The sequence below is a fragment of the Chrysochloris asiatica genome, unplaced genomic scaffold (genome assembly GCF_000296735.1).
Source record: "Chrysochloris asiatica unplaced genomic scaffold, ChrAsi1.0 scaffold00012, whole genome shotgun sequence".
Classification (NCBI taxonomy): Eukaryota; Metazoa; Chordata; class Mammalia; order Afrosoricida; family Chrysochloridae; genus Chrysochloris; species Chrysochloris asiatica.
Window position 1 is genome coordinate 20,509,111 of NW_006408530.1, and position 18,571 is coordinate 20,527,681.

Sequence of the window (18,571 nt, forward strand, 5' to 3'; positions counted from 1 at the left end):
CAATACATCTTGATTGCATGTTTGATCAATTTCAGATTAAAGACGTTGGTAGAATTCTTCTATTTCATCCTCACTGGCTTTAGTGGTTGGTGCATAAATTTGAATAATAGCGGTATTAACTGGTTTTCCCTGTAGGCATATATATATTATCCTATCATAGACAGTGTTGTACCTCATGACTCATCTGGATATGTTCTTTTTGACGATGAATGAAACACCATTCCTCTTCAGTTTGTCATTCCTGGCATAGTAAACCATGTGGTTGTCAGATTCAAAATGGCCAATACCAGCCCATTTCATCTCATTAATGCCTAAGATATCAATGTTTATGCATTCCATTTCATTTTTGACAATTTCCAATTTTCCTAGATTCATACTTCGTACATTCCATGTTTTGATTTTCAATGGATGTTTATAGCTCTTTCTCTTCATTTTGAATTGTGCCCCATCAGTAAATGAAGGTTCCGTGGGTTTTTCTCCCACAAGTTTTACTCCATTCACATAATCATGGTCAGCTGTACTTTGAGTACGCAGCTCTTCTCCAGTCACTTTTTGAGTGCCTTCCAACCTGAGGGGTTCATTTCCTGGTACTATATCTGACAGTGTTCTCTGCTACTCATAAGGTTTTCAGTGACTAAAGTTTCAGAAGTAGTTTATCACTCTTTCTTGCTAATCTGTCTTTGTCTGGAAGCTCATCTGAAACCTGTCCACCATGGGTGACCTTGCAGGTATTTAAAATACCAGTGGCATAGCTTTCAGAACCACAGCAACTCACAAGCCACCACGGTACAACAAACTGACAGATGAGTGGTGGCCATTTGGTTTTAAGTCAAACTTCTTAAAGTTGACATTGATTAAACTTGCAAATCCAGAGAGGAGAGTTTTGCTAATTAATTTAAGGTAAATGTGTAAGTTGAAAAAGTATGAGACAAAGCTCGCAGCTCATGAGGAAAACAATGAAAGGATTTGGGAGAGAAGAAAAGTAAAATGATCTTGAGATCGTAAAGCATCGTGTAATTTGTGGATGCAAGTTTCTTATTAACTCATAAGGAGTATGCTTGGAAGGACAAATTTCAGCTATTTCTTTTGTCTTAAAGAAAAATGTTTGCCTTTCTTTTTTTTTTTTTTTTAAACATTATTAATAAAACACCAGAGGGGAAAAAGAAAACAAATTTGGTAGTACTAGAGAGTCCTGGTGTGACTCTGTGGGTTAATGTGCCAGATTGCAAAGCCATTTGAACTACAAGGTCGGCAGTTCAAGCTCACCAGCTGCTCCTCAGACATGCTATACAGGGCTGCTATGGGTCGGAACCGACTCGACGGCACTTCACAATAATAACATAGAGTCCTGGTGTGGCTCTGGACTGAAAGTTCAATTTGAACTTCAAGTTGGCAGCTCAAATTCACCAGATGCTCCTCAGACACCCGATAAAATGTTGTTATGAGTCAAAACCAACTCAATGGCACTTAACCACCACCACCATTTTCTTTACAATATTTCTCTGGCTAGCAGGACCTCACAAAAAATTACAGCTTATTTCATTTATTTCAGAGACTCAAGATGGGAAAAATTGTTTAAGGCAAATTTTTCAAACATAATTTAGATCATTTAAAATTTAATGACTTAATGGAGCAGCCTGCATATCCTGATTTTATCAAAGAATAGAAATGAAATTTGAAAAAGAATTTAAAATGTATTTTTTAAAATATTGATTTTAGAATAATGAGCCATTATAAGTAATCAGTCAGAATTTTTAAATTCTTTTCAAATGGGAATGCAGTTGTAATTTTAATGTAACACTGTGGTCCATTACATTAATCAGTTTAGATATAATCCCTGTTGATGCTGTAAAGTGTATTCTATTCAATTTTGACTCATAGTAACCCTGTATATGGTCTCTGGGAGTCCTAGTGTGGTGCTGTGGGTTAATGCGTCAGAATGCAAAGCCGTTTGAAATGCAAGGTTGGCGGTTCAAGCTCACCATCTGCTCCTCGGAAACCCTATCCAGGGTTGCTATGGGTCAGAACTGACTTGATGGCACTTAACAACAACATATGGTCTCTGAGTTTTTAAAAAATCTTTGCAGGAGTCTCATCTTTCTCCTTTGAAGTGACTGGTGGGCTCAAACTGAAGACCTTTTGGTTCTCAGTCGAGTCCTTATCACCTTGCATGATCCTACACATAAAAAATTCCAAAGACACAGCAAGAAAACGATTGAAAATCATTGAAAGATTCAACCAAGTGGCAGGGTATAAGATCAACATAAAATCATTCGGGTGCCTTTTCACTGAATAAGAGAACTCTCAGATCGAAATACGGAAAATAATACCATTTGAAATAGCCACTCAAAAGATGAAATACTTCAAAATAAATCTAACCAGAGAAACAAAAGATTATACAAAGAAAACTACAAAACACTACTACAAGAAACCATGAGACTTACAGAAATTGAAGAATATATCATGCTCATGGATAGGAAGACTTAACATTATGAAAATATCAACATTATCCAAATTAATCTATAGATATAATACAATCCCAATTCAGATTCCAACTTAATATTTTTTAAAGATGGAAAAACAGGTCACTGTCTTTATATAAAATTCATAATTTTACATGTAAATGAAAGATACCTCAGATAAGCATAGATTTACTTAAGAAGAAGAATGAAGTTGGAGGCCTCTCACTTTCTGATCTCAAATTCTGCTACACAGCCACAGTGGTCAGAATAGCCTGGTACTGGTACAATGAAAGATGCATAGATTAATGTAAGAGAATTGAGAACCCTGAAGTAAATTCATCCACATACAGCCAGCGATATTTGACAAAGGGCCAAAACATTAAATGGGGAAAGATAGCCTCCACAACAAATGATGCTGGCAAAACTGGAAATTCAGTTGTAGAAAATGAAATAAGACCCATTGTTGTTGTTGTTAGGTGCCATCCAGACACATAACTACCCTGTGCACAACAGAATGAAACACTGCTAAGTCCTGGATTAACCTTACAATTGTTGCCACAGTTGAGCCCACTGATGTTGCCACTTTGCCAATCCATCTTGCTCAAGGCCCTCCTCTTTTTCTCTGACCCTCCTTACCAAACATGATATCCTTCTCCAGTGACTGGTACCTCCTAACAATGTGTCCTAAGTATAGGACACCAAGTTTGGCCATCCTGGCCTCCAAGGAGCACTCTGGCTGCACTTCTTCCAACACAGATCTGCTTGTTCTTTTGGCAGCCCATGGCACTTCTAATATTCCCCTCCAACACCATAACTCAAAGGCATCAGTTCTTCTTCCTTATTCACTCTCTAACTTTCACATGCATATGAGGTTATTGAAAATATCATGGCTTAGGTCAGGCACACTTTAGTCCTCCAGATGACATCTTTGGTCTTCAACACTTTACAAAGGTCTTGTGCAGCAGATGTTTCTAATGTAATATGCCACTTGATTTCTTGACTGCTGCTTCCATGATTGTTGATAGTTGATCCAAGAAGAATAAAGTCCTTGACAACTTCAATCTTTTCTCTATTGATAAGAATGTCGTTTATTGGTACAGTGGTGAGGATTTTTGTTTTCTTTACATTGAGATGCAATCCATACAGAAAGTTGTGGTTTTTGATCTTCATCATTAAGTATTTTAAGTCGTCTTCACTTTCAGCAAGTAAGGTTGTACCATCTGCATAATGCAGGTTGTTAATGAGTCTTCCTCCAATCTTGATGTCATATTTTTCTTCATATAACCCAGCTTCTTGAATTATTTGCTTAACATACTGGTTGAATAAGTATGGTGAAAGAATACAACCCTGTTGCACACCTTTCTGTATTTTAAACCATTCATTTTAAACCACGTTCTATTCAACCATCTGCCTCTTGGTCTATGTACAGGTTCATCATGAGCACAAGTGTTCCATAATTCTCATACACCACCATGTTGTCCATAGCTTGTCATGATTCACACAATTGAAGGCCTTTGCATAGTCAATAAAGTACAGGAAACATCTTTCTGGTATTCTCTACTTGTAGCCAAGATCCATCTGAAGTCAGCAATGATATCCCTCGTTCCATGTCTTCCTCTGAATCTTGCATGAACCTCTGGACATTCTCTGTCAACGTATGCTTGCTGCTGTTTATGTGTTACCTTTAGTAAAACTTTACTCACATGGGATATCAAAGATATTGTCCGATGATTTCTGCAGTCTATTGAGTCACCTCTCTTTGGGATGTGCACAAATATGGACCTCCTCCAATCAGTCGGTCAGATAGTTGTCTTCAAAATTTTTTGGCATAGATAAGTGAGTGCCTCCAATGCTGCCTCACTTTCTTGAAAGATTTCAATGTGTATTCCGTCAATTCCCAGTGTCTTGCTCTTTGCTAATTCCTTCAATGCACCTTGGACTTCTTCCTGCAGTATCATTGGCTCTTTATCATATGCTACCTCTTGAATCGGTTGAACATCAACCATTTCTTTTTGGTACAATGACTCTTTTTATTCATTTCATCTTCTTTTGATACTTTCTTCATCATTCAATAATTTCCCCAAAGAATCTTTCAATAATGATGAAAGTTGAGGGTTGAATTTTTACTTCAGTTCCCTCAGCTTGAGAAATATTGAATATCTTCTTCCCTTTTGGTTTTCTGACTCCAGATCTTTGCACATTTCTTTGTAATATTTGACTTTATCTTCTTGAGTTGACCTTTGAAATTTTCTTTTCAGCTCTTGTACCTCCTCATTTCTTCCATTTGCTTTAGCATCTCTACACTGGAGAGCAAATTTTAGAGTCTCTTCTGAAATCCATTTTGATCTTTTCCTTCTTTCTTCTTAATGGCATTTGCTTTCTTCCTGTATGATGTTCTTGATGTCATCCCACAACTCTTCTTGTCTTCAGTCTTAATTGTCTAATGTATCAAATCTGTCCTTCAGATGATCTCTAAATTCAGGTGGGATATACTCAAGGTCCTATTTTGGCTCTTGTTGACTTATTTTCATTTTCTTCAGCTTCAGACTACATTTGTATATGAGCAATCATGTTTTGTTCCACAATCTGCCCCTGGCCTTGTTTTGGCTGATGATATGGGCTTTTCCACTGTCTCTTTCCAAAGCTGTAGTCCATTTGATTTCTATAGATTCCATCGGGTGAGGTCCATGTGTCTTGTCTTGTTGTTGTTGTTGTTGTCAGGTGCCATCGAGTCGGAACCAACTCATAGCAACCCCATGCACATCAGAATGAAACAATGTCCGATCCTGTCTTGTCTAAGGCATTACTAAATACTTTGAAGGAATGAATTTTTGGACCTGGGCTCTCAGGACTATTGTTTCAGGGGACACCATGGGCAACTGGCATAACATAGTCCATACAACAATGTTCTACATCCTACTTTGTTTGGTAAGATGACTGGGATGTCAAAAGCTCATGAGTAGCCATGTAAAGTGCAACCATTGGTCTCTTCATGTACAGAAGAAAGAACACTGATGAAAGTAGAAAATATTTGGCATCAATTAGTCTAACAAACTGTGAATATCAGTCTCCATGACTCTGAGACCAGCAGAACTGGATGGTGCCTGGCTATCACTATCAACTGCTCTGAAAGGGATCACATTAGAGGGTCCCAGAGAGAGTGGGAGAAAATGTGAAACAAAACTGAAAATTATAATAAACACTGGCCTTACTGGTCAGAAAGAGAATGTATAAGTCCAAGACTAAGGTCCTTGGCCACTATTTAGATCTGGAACAGAACTTATTCCCATGGCCCAGTTTTCTTCCAAGTGGGAGATAAGTATAGATGATGGGACAACAAAACTAGTGGTACATTCACCATGGAATGGTCAAACATTCACAATCAAAAGGTAGCATTTACCTGAGAATTTCAGGGGTTGGGAAGGGGGGTGGAATGGAAGTAGGAACTATAGGGAGGAAGTGGGATAACTGTTGTTACATGGAGTAGAATGCAATCATTGAGGTGAAACAAAAGGTATGATTCATCAGATGTAAAACTAATGATCTGTTCTGTAAACCTTAATTCACACCTAAAAGTTTTAAAAAAATTAATCTGCTCTATCAATTACTTATGTATATACAGTATCCTCTTACTGGCCAAACTTATATATATTTAGATAAAACTACTTGCAGGGCCAGCCTTCAAATACTTAGTCAATACTCATTAAAAAATTATTCAACTGATAGTAGCTATCTAAATTTGAGACTTAAAACAGACATAGAAATAATTACAATACAGAGCAAAAAGTGGCCAATGGTACATTTCCCATCATGTTATGAAAATATAAGAATAAAATTTTTTTCTGACAGAGGCACAAGAAAATATTGATGGTGTAGGTGAGGCATTGCATACTACAGGGACCATACATGTAACATATGAGTTGAAACTGCCTGTATGAAATTTTTGTTGTAGGAATGTCATACTGGAAATATAACATATGTGGCAAGTGTCACTGCCATCTCAGTGTCTTGTACAATAGGAAAAGGCAAAGGTTATATCAGGATTATAAATCTCATCTAAGGAGAAGAACTGTTATCCAGACCAGTGTTGTTCAACTTCTAATTTTTCAGAAAACATTTGAAAATAGGAGATTTTTATCAAGTTTTCTTGATTTTTAATTGTTGGCATCTGATGGAAATTTAAAGATACACTGTATTTGTTGATACAAAACAGATCTATGGACAGACTATAACCTATGACACACGTAAGTTCCTGGGCTGGAATGAAGGACAGAAAATCTTTACAGATAAAAATTTTGGGTGGAAGGAATGCTAGAAGCAAAAAAAAAGAAAAAAAAGAAAAAGTTTTTATATGTGTATATTTTATTTGTGTATGCTTCTGCACAGGAAACATAAAAGTTTGGTTTAGTTGAAATATAAGTTATGTGAAGGAGAATACTGGAGAGTATATAATATTGATAATTCAGGATTGAGTAAACTATGAGGGGCCTAAAATGATTTGGATTCTGTTCCATAAAAGATAAAAAAAGACAGCAGAGTCAAGGTCATCATGTGGGAGAAACATGAGGCAGGGAAATTCAAGTAGGAGACATATGGACCAAATCATTCATATGCTGTAAGTACTAGCTGCAATGTTTATAAAGTTCGCAATGGTTTACTACTCGGATACCTGGTGACTTTTAACTTTTATCTATCTACCTGCCTGCCTTGTTAGAAAATAGATTTAAAGCATCTATTTAATTCATGTATCACATGATAATGATATTTGCATATGGAGAGAGCCCCACTTATGTCTGAAATAGAAGAACACTCGTGCATAAAATATTTTTTTTCTAGGTGATTACTGTGTCAATTTAAATGGGACATGTCTTGGTTAAATTTTCTTGTTTTTAATTACTTATATACTTTCAGACTCTTTTTTGTTAGGTTCTCTCTATGATTGTTTTTACTATTAAATGCCACTGAGTTGGTTCCAACACATAGTGACCCTGTAGAGGGTTTCCAAGGAGTGGCTGGTGAGTTTGAACCACTGACCTTGCCTTCTAGTGCTTATCCTACAAAACCACAAGATAGGTTCATGAATATTGCCAAAAGAAGCCAATGAGTTATAGGCAGGAGTGTGCTTAGTTTTTCTGGGAGATATTTTATACTTTGGATGTATAGAGCAGTTGAAGTTTCACTGCTACTTCTTCCTTTCTTAAATAGATATGTAATATCTTGATTTAGACCATAATGTGAAAAGTCTAAGAAAAGTCTAAGAAACCCTAAAGATGCCACTCAGACACTATTGAGATGCTAAGTTCATCCCAGAAGTTCCTGCCTCAAGTCTTCTTTGGTGAGAAAAAGAAATCTCTGTTTTAAGGCTTCCTTTTAGCTGTTGTTCTCTTTCTTGAAGTTAAAAACCTTTGTTATTGAGTCAGGAATGTTGAAGAAAAGACAGACCCTAGGGATAAGCTTAAGAAGACAGAATAGAAAATTGTCAGAGTTGAGTCAGAAGCAATAGAATGGAAGCACAAAACAGGAGGGGCAACTTTAGAGGGAAAACCAAGGGAATAGTGGACAGAAGGTTATAAATAAGGAATCTTGGATGTAAGGCGAGGCGGAACCTTTCATGTGTTAACGATATCTGAGTCATGTTGTTTGTTACCTTTGAGCCAAATTAAGGCAGAAATTAAAATCACTAGGAAAAGGAGTGCTAAAGAAAATGGGGAATCCAAACATTTACCTGGTGTCTAAAAGAAGAAGGTGTTATTAGATGCAAGTAATACAATATGTCAGAGTTCCACAGAGGTGAGGTTACTGATAATGTGTTGTTGTAGTTGTTAAGTGTCGCCAAGTCATTTTTGAACCATAGCAACCTTCTATAGGGTTTCTGCAGACCTTCCAGTTCAAACTGACCTTGTAGTTCAGTGCTTATCCCACAGTGTCACATCAGGACTCCAAGAATGTAAATAATTACAAAAGGACAAAAATTGTATGAGTATACTTTGTTGTTGTTGTTGTTAAGTGCCGTCGAGTCGGTTCCGACCCATAGCGACCCTGTATAGGGTTTCCGAGGAGGAAAGAAGGGCTTATTTCTTAGGGGGGGGGGGGGCGCTAAGTTTTTGTTAAGGGTGATGAATAAATTTGTAATAGACAATTGTAATGAAAGAAAATAAATCATAATATGGTTCTTTACCCCAACTCTACATTTAGTTTCCTCCAAGTTCCTCACTTGTCACCATCTCATGCCTTCACCACAGCTAAGAAATCTCAGCATCTTAAATTCATTATGTGAACTGAAGTTATCCTACTGATTATACCAATTAGACTTTTTATTAATGAATGTAGTTTCCTTTTTAATAATCACTTGTTGTAGTTGTTGTTAAGTATCACTGAGTTGGTTCAAACTCATAGCGACCCTATATAGGGTTTTTCAGGAGCAGCTGGTGAGTTTGAGCTGCCAACCTTGCAATTCTAACTGACCTCACAGTCCAGTGCTTATCCTACAGCACCATACCAGGACTCCTCAGAAAATTCTTATTTTCTTTCCCCTTAGAATCTATTTATAGAACCTTTATAAATTCATAAGGGAAAGACTGATAACCAAATAGAAATATATGCAAGGTCCTTGGACAAGCATTTCATAACAGAGATCAAAAAGACAAATAAGCATTTTAAAGATCCTCAACCCCATCAATAATCAGAAAGATGCAATTTAAACTGTGATGTTATAACAACACAAACTAGTCAGAAAGGCTAAAATTATAAAATCTATAACAAATGTTGGTGAAGATTTAGAACACGTGAACTCTCATACATGCCAGTAGTAGTATCAATTGATACAACTCTGAAGAATATTTACATATTTCCAACACAGAAATTTCACTTAAATGCTTACCCAAAGAAACCTTTAAGAATTGTCAAAATAGTGTTAGCTGCAACTGCTCCTAAATCATTGGAATGGAAAAAAAAAATTAATTGTGTTCTATGGTCTATTTGGAGTCTTGGTGTGGTGCCATAGGTAAGAACTTGACCTTAAGAAACTGTATACAGGGTCACTATGAGTTAGAGCTGACTTGACGACACTTAACAACAGCAGCATGGTCTGTGTATAAAATATAACAAAATACTTTAATGGAAAGAAAAAAAAAACATAAAAATTTATTGCTAGATATAACATATATGAATCAATCAAATATAATTTGAACAAACAAGCCAAACACAGAAGAGAGTGTTTATATATGAATCCTTTTTTAAAAAGTTTAAAGATAGGCAAAGCTAATACATGTTTATTACATTCAGGATGGTGGTATCTTTAGGGAGATGGAAACAGGCAATATTTGGAAACAGGCATAGCTGAGGATTCTAAAGAATTAGAAATGTCCTTTTATTTGATATTAATTATAGTCATGTGGGTTCAAAATAACTTACTGAGCCATTTAGGATTTGTGTTCTTTTCAGTATATATGCATTCCTTCAATGAAAAATATTATCTTTTCTTTAGCTCCTATCCCCACGGTCTGATCACAGGATTCCAATATTTCTAAAATTAGTTTCCTACTCTTCATGACTCTTTTTGTCCCATCTCAAGATCATTTTCAGTTCCATCTATACTTCATTTCTGAAATTTTCCTCTCTTTAATCTCACATAGCCAATCCTAAGATTGACTCTTTTATATTCTATTTTTCTAAACTGTCCTATCATTTTGTTGATTGTCACTTAATTTTCTCTCTGCCTCTCTCTTCAGTCTTATCTCCATAGACCATTCAGGAAATCTATGTAGGTCACAGTTTAAAGAGGAACTTCCATCAAGTCAATCTTTATTGACTGCAGGAGCATAACCATTTGTGAGGAATTTATGTTAATGGATAAATTCAAGTCTGCAATATGCCCCTTCCCATTTTAGTCCTATAGTATCTAACACTGTGGCAACATTTAGGTTGTAATTTCTCCTTCCTGTCTTATTTTACATAACTGAGAGTTCCATGAGAGTTTCATTTGGGGGGCACTTAATGTTTATATGGAGTCCTAAAGTGACACAGTCGCTTAATGCATTGGATAGCAAGTTCAATTTGAACCACAAGGTCAGCAGTACAAACTCACCAGCTGCTCCTCAGAAATCCTATATGAAGTCTCTATGAGTCAGAACCAACTAGATGGCATTTAGTAACAGCAATGTATAAACATATGTTGTTGATAGGTGCTGTCAGTTGGTTCTCCCTCCTAATGACCTACACACAGCAGAATGAAACACTGTCTACTCCTGCACCATCCTCATAACTGCTTTCATGTTTCAGGCATTGTTACTGCCACTATGTCAACCCATCTCATTGGGGTCTTCCTCTTTTTTCTTGGCTCTCCACTTTTCCAAATATGATATCCTTCTCTAGGGACTGGTCCATCTAAAAACATGTCAAAAATAAGATTGAGGAAGACTCCTTGTTAAAAACATTCTGGTTGTACATCTTCCAAGACAATTGTGTTTGTTCACTGTCAGTCCATGGTACTTTTAATATTCTCCTCCAATACCACAATTCAAATGCAATGATTCTTCTCTGGTCTTCTTTACTCATTGTCCAACTGAGGCCATTGAAAATACCATGACTTGGTTCAGACACACCTTAATCCTTAAACTGACATCTTTGTCCTTTAACACTTTAAAGAGGTCTTTTGTAACAAATTTGCTAATGCAATACATCATTTGATTAATTGGTTGCTGCTTCCATGAGCACTGATTGTAGATTCAACAAAATGAAGGCATGCAACTTTATGCCTCATAACAAACTCCGGATAACATTATGAATAATGAATATTCTAGAACACTTATTTGTGCTCATGAGGAACCTATACACTAACAAAGAGGCAGTCATTTGAACAGAACAAGCAGAAATTGAACGCCTGAAAATCAGGAAAAGTGTACTCCAGATCTGTATACTTTCACTGTATTTATTCAATCAATATGTTGTTTTTGTTGTTAAGTGCCAGTGAGTTGGTTCCAACACATGGCAACTCTGTGTAGGATTTCCAAGGAGTGGCTTGTGAGTTTGAACTGCAGACCCTATGGTTCAAACAGACCTTGCGGTCCAGTGCTTTTATTCCATAGCCATCTGAATGCTGAGCAGATAATCTGAGAAACTGGATTACATGAAGAAGAACATGGTATCAGGATTGGAGGAAGACTCACTAGCAATCTAAGATATGTAGATGATACAACCTTACTTGATGCAAGTGAAGAAGACTTACAATGCTCACTGACAAAGATGAAAGACCACAGCTTTCAGTAGGGATTGCATCTCAGTGTAAAGAAAACAAAAATCCTCATAACTGGATCAATAAATAGCATCATGATAAATGGAGAAATGACTGAAGTTGTCAAAGATTCATTTTGTTTGTACATATATGTTGTTGTTAATTGCCGCCAAGTCAGTTATGCCTCATAGTGACCATGTATAGGGTTTCTGAGGAGCTGCTGGTGGATTTGAACCATCGACCTTGCAGTCTAGTGTCTAACCTACAGTGCAACACCATACATGTTTAGTGAAAGAAAGTCAGCACAACATTAAGAAAATGGTTTTAGCAGACCAAAGCAGCCACAACAAAAGGGAATTACATATATCCTCTAAATAGACAGATTGTGTTCTCTTTTTAAAAGAGGAAATAAAATAGTATTTCTAAGCCATTTTCCAAAATTTCAGATTCTTTGAGGTCAGTAGCAGAGGGGAACTATCACTTAAGGTCTAAATATATGTCATTCCACTAGATGTTTTTATACTCTTCATTCTCACACTGAATTTATGAGATGGTTACTGCTACCCCCAATTAGCAGAATCAATAACAGAGACTCATAAAAGTTAATTAACTTGCCCAAAACAATATAGTAACTGAATGGTCGAACCCAAATTTGAGCTTCAGACTGGGTGATTCCAAAACCTATAGTCATTCTTCTGTATCTTGTAGCTTCATTTCTATGAAATTTAACTAGACATTCATGTATACTAAGGGGAACAGGAGCTGTTTATTACTAATTTAATCTAAAACTTTTGATTTTTTTTATAGGTCCTCCTTTATTTTTGTGCTTAACAATTAATATCTAAATTAAGAGGACTTTATATCTTTTGTAATGCCCCACTTTTACAGTCTCAAACCAATAAAACACCAGTCTCAAACCAATTGGAAGTTACGACTGGAAATTCCTAGAACCTGCTGGTAACATTGCTAAATTTCTTTTCATTAATTCCACTCATTAGCTTCAATAACTGAATATATTAGCTAGACCTCACACATATATTAATCCCACAATTTATTAAAGTTAAGAATAAAATTTGATTGTCACCTTTCTAAATTGATTGCTGAATCAAATAGAATTGCTATTTAAGAATTTTAAATATAAATCATTACTATTAAATGTTGTTCATCAGATTTCTTTCTTTAGCCAAACAACTATGAAGAGCACTTTCTACAAAAACTGTAAACAAATATACATGGATTCAAAATGATAATTTCCATATGAATTAGTAATATATGGAGAAACATTTGGGTAGTATGCAGTAGAATAATTTCTCAAGATTTTTAACATAGATAAGATAGAGCAAAAGAACAAAGTGACTTTCTTTTTTTTTCAAAGTAACTTGCATAAAACCTCATCTACTGATAACATTTCCTTAGGAATCTTTCCTCTATTAGGTTGTTGTTGTTGTTATGTACCGTGGAGTCGTTTCCGACCTTGTGACCCTGTACAGGGTTTCTGAGGCTGTAAATCTTTACAGAAGTAGAAAGCCTCATCTTTCTCCCGCAGAACAGCTGGTAGTTTCAAACTGCTGACCCTGAGGCTCGCAGCCCAATTCGTAACTACTACGCTACCAGAGCTCCATTAGGTACCTAGGATTAAATAAGAACTGAAATCTATTCAGAATGAGTTACACTGTAACAAAATACAAGAGGTGAGTCTCTTGCAGTTCTAGCATGAGGCAAATATCCTGTTTTCTGCCTGCCTTCTGCTGACTGGGCAACAGAACACTAATGACATCATTTGCAACATGTGTGTTTACCTGTCCTGCAAAACAAGGAGCAGAGCTGCAAGTAAGGAGACCACAGGAGTGTCATAAAATGATTTAAATCGATATGGTGTGGCATTGTAGGGTAAGCACTGGGCTTCTAATTACAAGGCTAGCAGTTCAAACCCAGCAGCCCCTCATCAGAAACCCAATATGGGGCTGCTATGAGTTGGAACTGACTTGACGGCACTTAACAACAGCAAAGCAAAGAAGCAAACAATTGTGTGGGTAATAAGTGTGTGTGCATGATGGCTTTTTTTTTTTAACTCTTAAAATAACTTTGTCATTGTTAATTGCCATAAAATTTCTTCTGACTCATGGTGACCCCCATCTGTGCAGATGGAACTGTTCCACAGAGTTCCAAAGGCATGACCTACCAGAAGCACATCACCAGGTCTGTTTCTCAAGGTACCTCTGGGTGGGTTCAAACTGCCAAGCTTTCAGGTAGTAAAGTGCTTCATAGTTTGTGTCACCCAGGGACTCCAAAATAGTTTTAGATATGTATAAATAAACAAAGGTACTTTACTAGACTCAACATTATGATACTGCTTAGTATTAAGTAAGGTAGGGGGGAGAAGGGAATGATGTACATACCTTTGCTTGTCCAGCTTTTGTGATTGCAGGTATATTAAAGAATTGGCCAGTATAAAAATGTACCCCAGTGAAAAGGATCACTGCAATTGAATCTCCTTCCTTTTCAATTACTTCTAGGATATCCTCCGTTCTCAAGATTTCTTCCCCCTAAGATAGAATTAGGAAACATTATATTATATCTATATTTGTCACTTCATATTTTCAATCTAGATTTCATCAAGAGGTCATATTATCAAAAGAAAAACTAAAGATATTTTTCTTTACTTATTTCAGACTAATATCTTTAAAAATTTGGCAAATGAGAAGCATTTAAGTATGATTTTCATTATCATTAAGAAATTAGAATAGTAAAAATAAGGTTTCAAGGTTTAAATCATTGCCAAAGTCTACTTATTGATTTGGTATCTGCATTTTCAATTAGGCTGTGCTATTTTCACACTTATAAATTATTTCATCCTTATTCCAATCCAATAAAACACCAGAATCTGCAAAAAGTTCAAGATATTTAAACCATAGTCCTAGGGATCATCAAGGTCAATTAGCATAACATAGGCCAGAAAGACAATGTTTTATAATCTGCTCCAGTGAGTAGTGACTGGGATCTTAAAACATTGAAGTGGCCATCTATGATGCAACTATTGGTCTCATTCCATTAGGAGCAATGAACAGTGAAGAAAATTAAAGATGCATATAAACAATTAGTACAAAGGACCAGGTGAACCTCAGCCTCCATGACCATGAAAACAGAAGAAACAGATTCTGCACAGGTACTACTATTATCCACATAATAGAGGGTCCAGGATAGAGTGGGAGAAAAATGTGGAAACAAATTCAAAATCATAAAAAAATAAGACAAGGCTTACTAGTCTAACAGAGACTGGTGGAACTCCAGAGACTATGGCCCTGAGTCAATCTTCAGCTCTGAAACTGAACTTACCCCATGGCTCAATTCTTATCCAAAAAATAGACAGGTATGCGAACAAAAACATCATGAGATACACACTCCTTAGAACAAACATAGCAGATCCAAAGGGCAGCATTTGCCCAGGGATAAAGCTCAGAATGATAAGAATGGAAAAAAAGACAATTGGAAATGGTAAACACAGGAGGGAAGTTGGAAAAGTATTATTACATTGTGGGGCAATGTGTCATGAAACAAACATGTAATAGGTGTCATGAAAGAAAATGTGTATGAACAGTTGACTTGAAAGACAATTTGCTCTGTAAAGCTTCACTCATACCACAATAAAAAGTCTCCATACACACCACCCCCAAATTTAAGAAGAAAAAAAAAAAATAATGTTAAAATTTAGTATTTCACTTATACAACCAACAACATCATGCTATTTTTTCCAGGAGAAAAACAGTTATTGTAAATCTTTCATCTGCATATTACCCAAACAACTGAAGAAGTAAAATCCACCCCAAACCAATCTAAAAACCAAGATTTAAAGATGAACAGAAATGTCAACAAAACCTTGTAAGATCAACGATTTATCCCATATTCCCTACCTCAGTCAAATTGTGAATGCATTTAGCTTTGATCTCAAAAACTTCTTGAGCTTAAAGGAATCAGCTGAATAGAAAGTACTTGCTTTTATCATAACAAATATGATCTATTTTTGAAGTCTTCTTAGATTTTTTTCAGTGCTAAAACATGATTCTGAGGTCAAGTATCACTAATTGCATTAATATTTGAAGTATCATTTAGGTAATCATGAATTTTCTTTCAACTATTTATGATTTATTTTAAGTCCTGTACTTGTCCATTACTATACTCATTAAGAACATAAAGAAAGAAATATAATGCACACCTTAGTTTCTACTAGAAGACTGGCACTTGTTTATAAAATGGGCTGTGGGCTTCACTTCAGTTGGGCATCAAAACAAGATTGTTACTGAAATATCTGAATTATTAAGTAGATTATTACATATAAAGCAAAGGACTGGGTAGATAAATGCATAGGTACATGCATGTGTGTGTATGAAAATATGATAAATTGATAATGTGGAAATCCCAAATATTTTTTCTTATAAGAATTGAATAAAATTTGTCTACCATAATTTTAAACAAAAATACAAGTAATATATTATGTGCTAATACTTTAAATATCTAAAGAATTGGTGGTGGTGGTGGTGGTTATGTGCCATGAAGTCAGTTCCAACTCATAGAAACCCTGTATAGGGTTTCCGAGGCTATAAATCTTTATGGCAGCAGAAAGCCTCATCCTTCTTCCATGGAGCAGTTGGTAGATTTAAACTTGTGGGTAGTAGCTAAGCTTGTAATCCACTAAGCAAATAAGAAATATATTTTTCAATTGTAGGAATTGACCCTCTCTCATGTTGACTTGCACTAAAATAGTAATGTTTTGATGAACCTCGAAAACTTGCTCTGAGCTAATCTCTAAACCTTAAACCAAGGTATCCCTTAAAGTCTTTTTAAACCAAATAACAAATTAGCTTAACTAGTAAGAAAATGTTGGCCTTTAGCATTACATTCTTTTAAGAATCTTCTATAGAATAAAATTAACAATAGTATCTAGAAAGATTGGATAGAAAAAATAATTAGGAATCTTAGAGGGCAGTGAGCTTATATCAATGGAAGAAAAACAACTCAGAGACGTATACTGAGAATGGGTACATAACTTAAAGACTATAACCAATGTCACTGAACTGCACTAAGAGAAACTGGAATTGGTGCATGTTTTTACAACAAAAACAAAATAAATAACATTTTAAAACAAAACGAAGTGATAATGACAAAATGTCAAACAAGATTATGATTAATCTTGATGATCCACTACACTGCTCACATGAACACTGATGATATATTAGTGGCTTTTGTCATTTATGGGTCCTGGGTCCTAGTGTAGCACTGTAGGATAAACACTGGACTATAAACAACAAGGTCAGTGGTTCAAACCCACCAGTCATGCCTCAGAAACCTTATATAGGGCTAAGGAGCTCTGGTAGTGTAGTGGTTACTAATGGGGTTGAGAACAGCAAGGTCAGCATTTCGAAACTACCAGCTGTTCCGCGGGAGAAAGATGAGGCTTTCTGATCCCATAAAGATTTATAGCCTCGGAAACCCTGTACAGGGTCGCTAAGGGTCGGAACTGACTCCACGGCACACAACCACCACCACCATGTCTTAACAGATTAGTAATTTGCAGATGACATATGAAATGGATATCCTTTTACCAGTGTGAGAACTTTATATTCTATTAATTTATTGTATGTTGGCAAAGAGAGTAGAGTAGGTGCCTAATTTCTTGAAAGTAATTCTAGGTTGAAGGAAATAATTGTTCAAACATTGGTTTAATAGTCTGGGAGCATCATATTTTAAACCTAAAATTTATTCTGATTCTCTCAGTGCCAAATTATTCAAACTGCTGGGTTTATATGTCAAAGTCTGCCCTTATATCTCTATTAATGTGGAGGGCCCAGTAGTATAGATTTTGAACATCTGGTGGTCAAACCTGATTATATGAATCCTTTGCTACCTGTTTTAACATAAAGGAGTCTCCAATAAAAATTTTTTCTCAATGTCATGTGCCCAGTAAGTGCTAGGTCTAGGATAGCACTGGGGTAAACCAAACAGGCTGAAAAGCATAAGGTCTTTCCAGTATACCATGTGATTTTCTACACCCTGGTTAACGCACTTAGGTTAAGAAGAAACATAAGGATCGTCATCATTCATAGCAACTGGAATATTCAACACAAATCACTGACATTCAGCATGATTTCATTGGTATACACAGGCAACAGCATCTGAATTTGAAAATGCTATATCTAATTTGCCATCTCCCTTCCCAATAAAGTATATGGCAGACTCTAATGATACTAACAGGAAAAGGGTTTGCCTGCCATATGCCTATCTCCTGGAAACTGAGTAAAAAACACTTCTGTGTTAATTCTCTATTTTAAGCAAATTACCTAACGGTAACAGAAGTTTGGGTCTTTTATATATTTTTTTAAAGTTCCATTAAAATAATGAGAAACAAACTTTTGAGGGAAAGTGAAGAAAAAAATCAATAGTAAATAAAGGAATGATGAATATTTATTTCTCTTTCTCATATACCTCTCTTGGCTTTATAATCAGCATACTCTTCTCCACATTAAGTCCGTGAAGTTGAAGCTGTGACTCAATCGCATACTGAAAAAGAAGGGTGATGTATTTCATCAAATCTAATACACAGAAATACATCAAAATAACAACTTTGAAAATAAATTAACAACATGACAAAAGTATAGTATTATATTAAGTCCAAAGTCAAAGTAACTAAACAGAATGTTTCAGAAAAGAGCCACTTAATGTAAATTATATGCAAATCTGAACACTCTTGGAAACATTGATTAATCCATTGACTGATAGAATTTAATGAAAAGTTAGGGGTCATTTAGAGGTTAAGGGTTAAAAGAGATTTTTAGAATAAGTTATTTAGTTACCTTATTTAAGTCAAAATAATGTTTATAAA

General features: G+C 35.7%; 1 protein-coding gene across 1 annotated transcript in view; it reads right to left on the reverse strand.

Annotated features, from left to right (window-relative positions):
• The window catches only part of KYNU (kynureninase), a 273,716-nt gene that overhangs the window by 118,956 nt on the left and 136,189 nt on the right, over positions 1-18,571 (reverse strand). Inside the window, exons 6-7 of the mRNA XM_006834568.1 lie at positions 18,175-18,249; positions 14,094-14,240 (exon numbers count right to left, since the gene is read on the reverse strand). Of these exons, the coding sequence (XP_006834631.1) occupies positions 14,094-14,240; positions 18,175-18,249 (222 nt within the window). The remainder of the gene's footprint in view (positions 1-14,093; positions 14,241-18,174; positions 18,250-18,571) is intronic.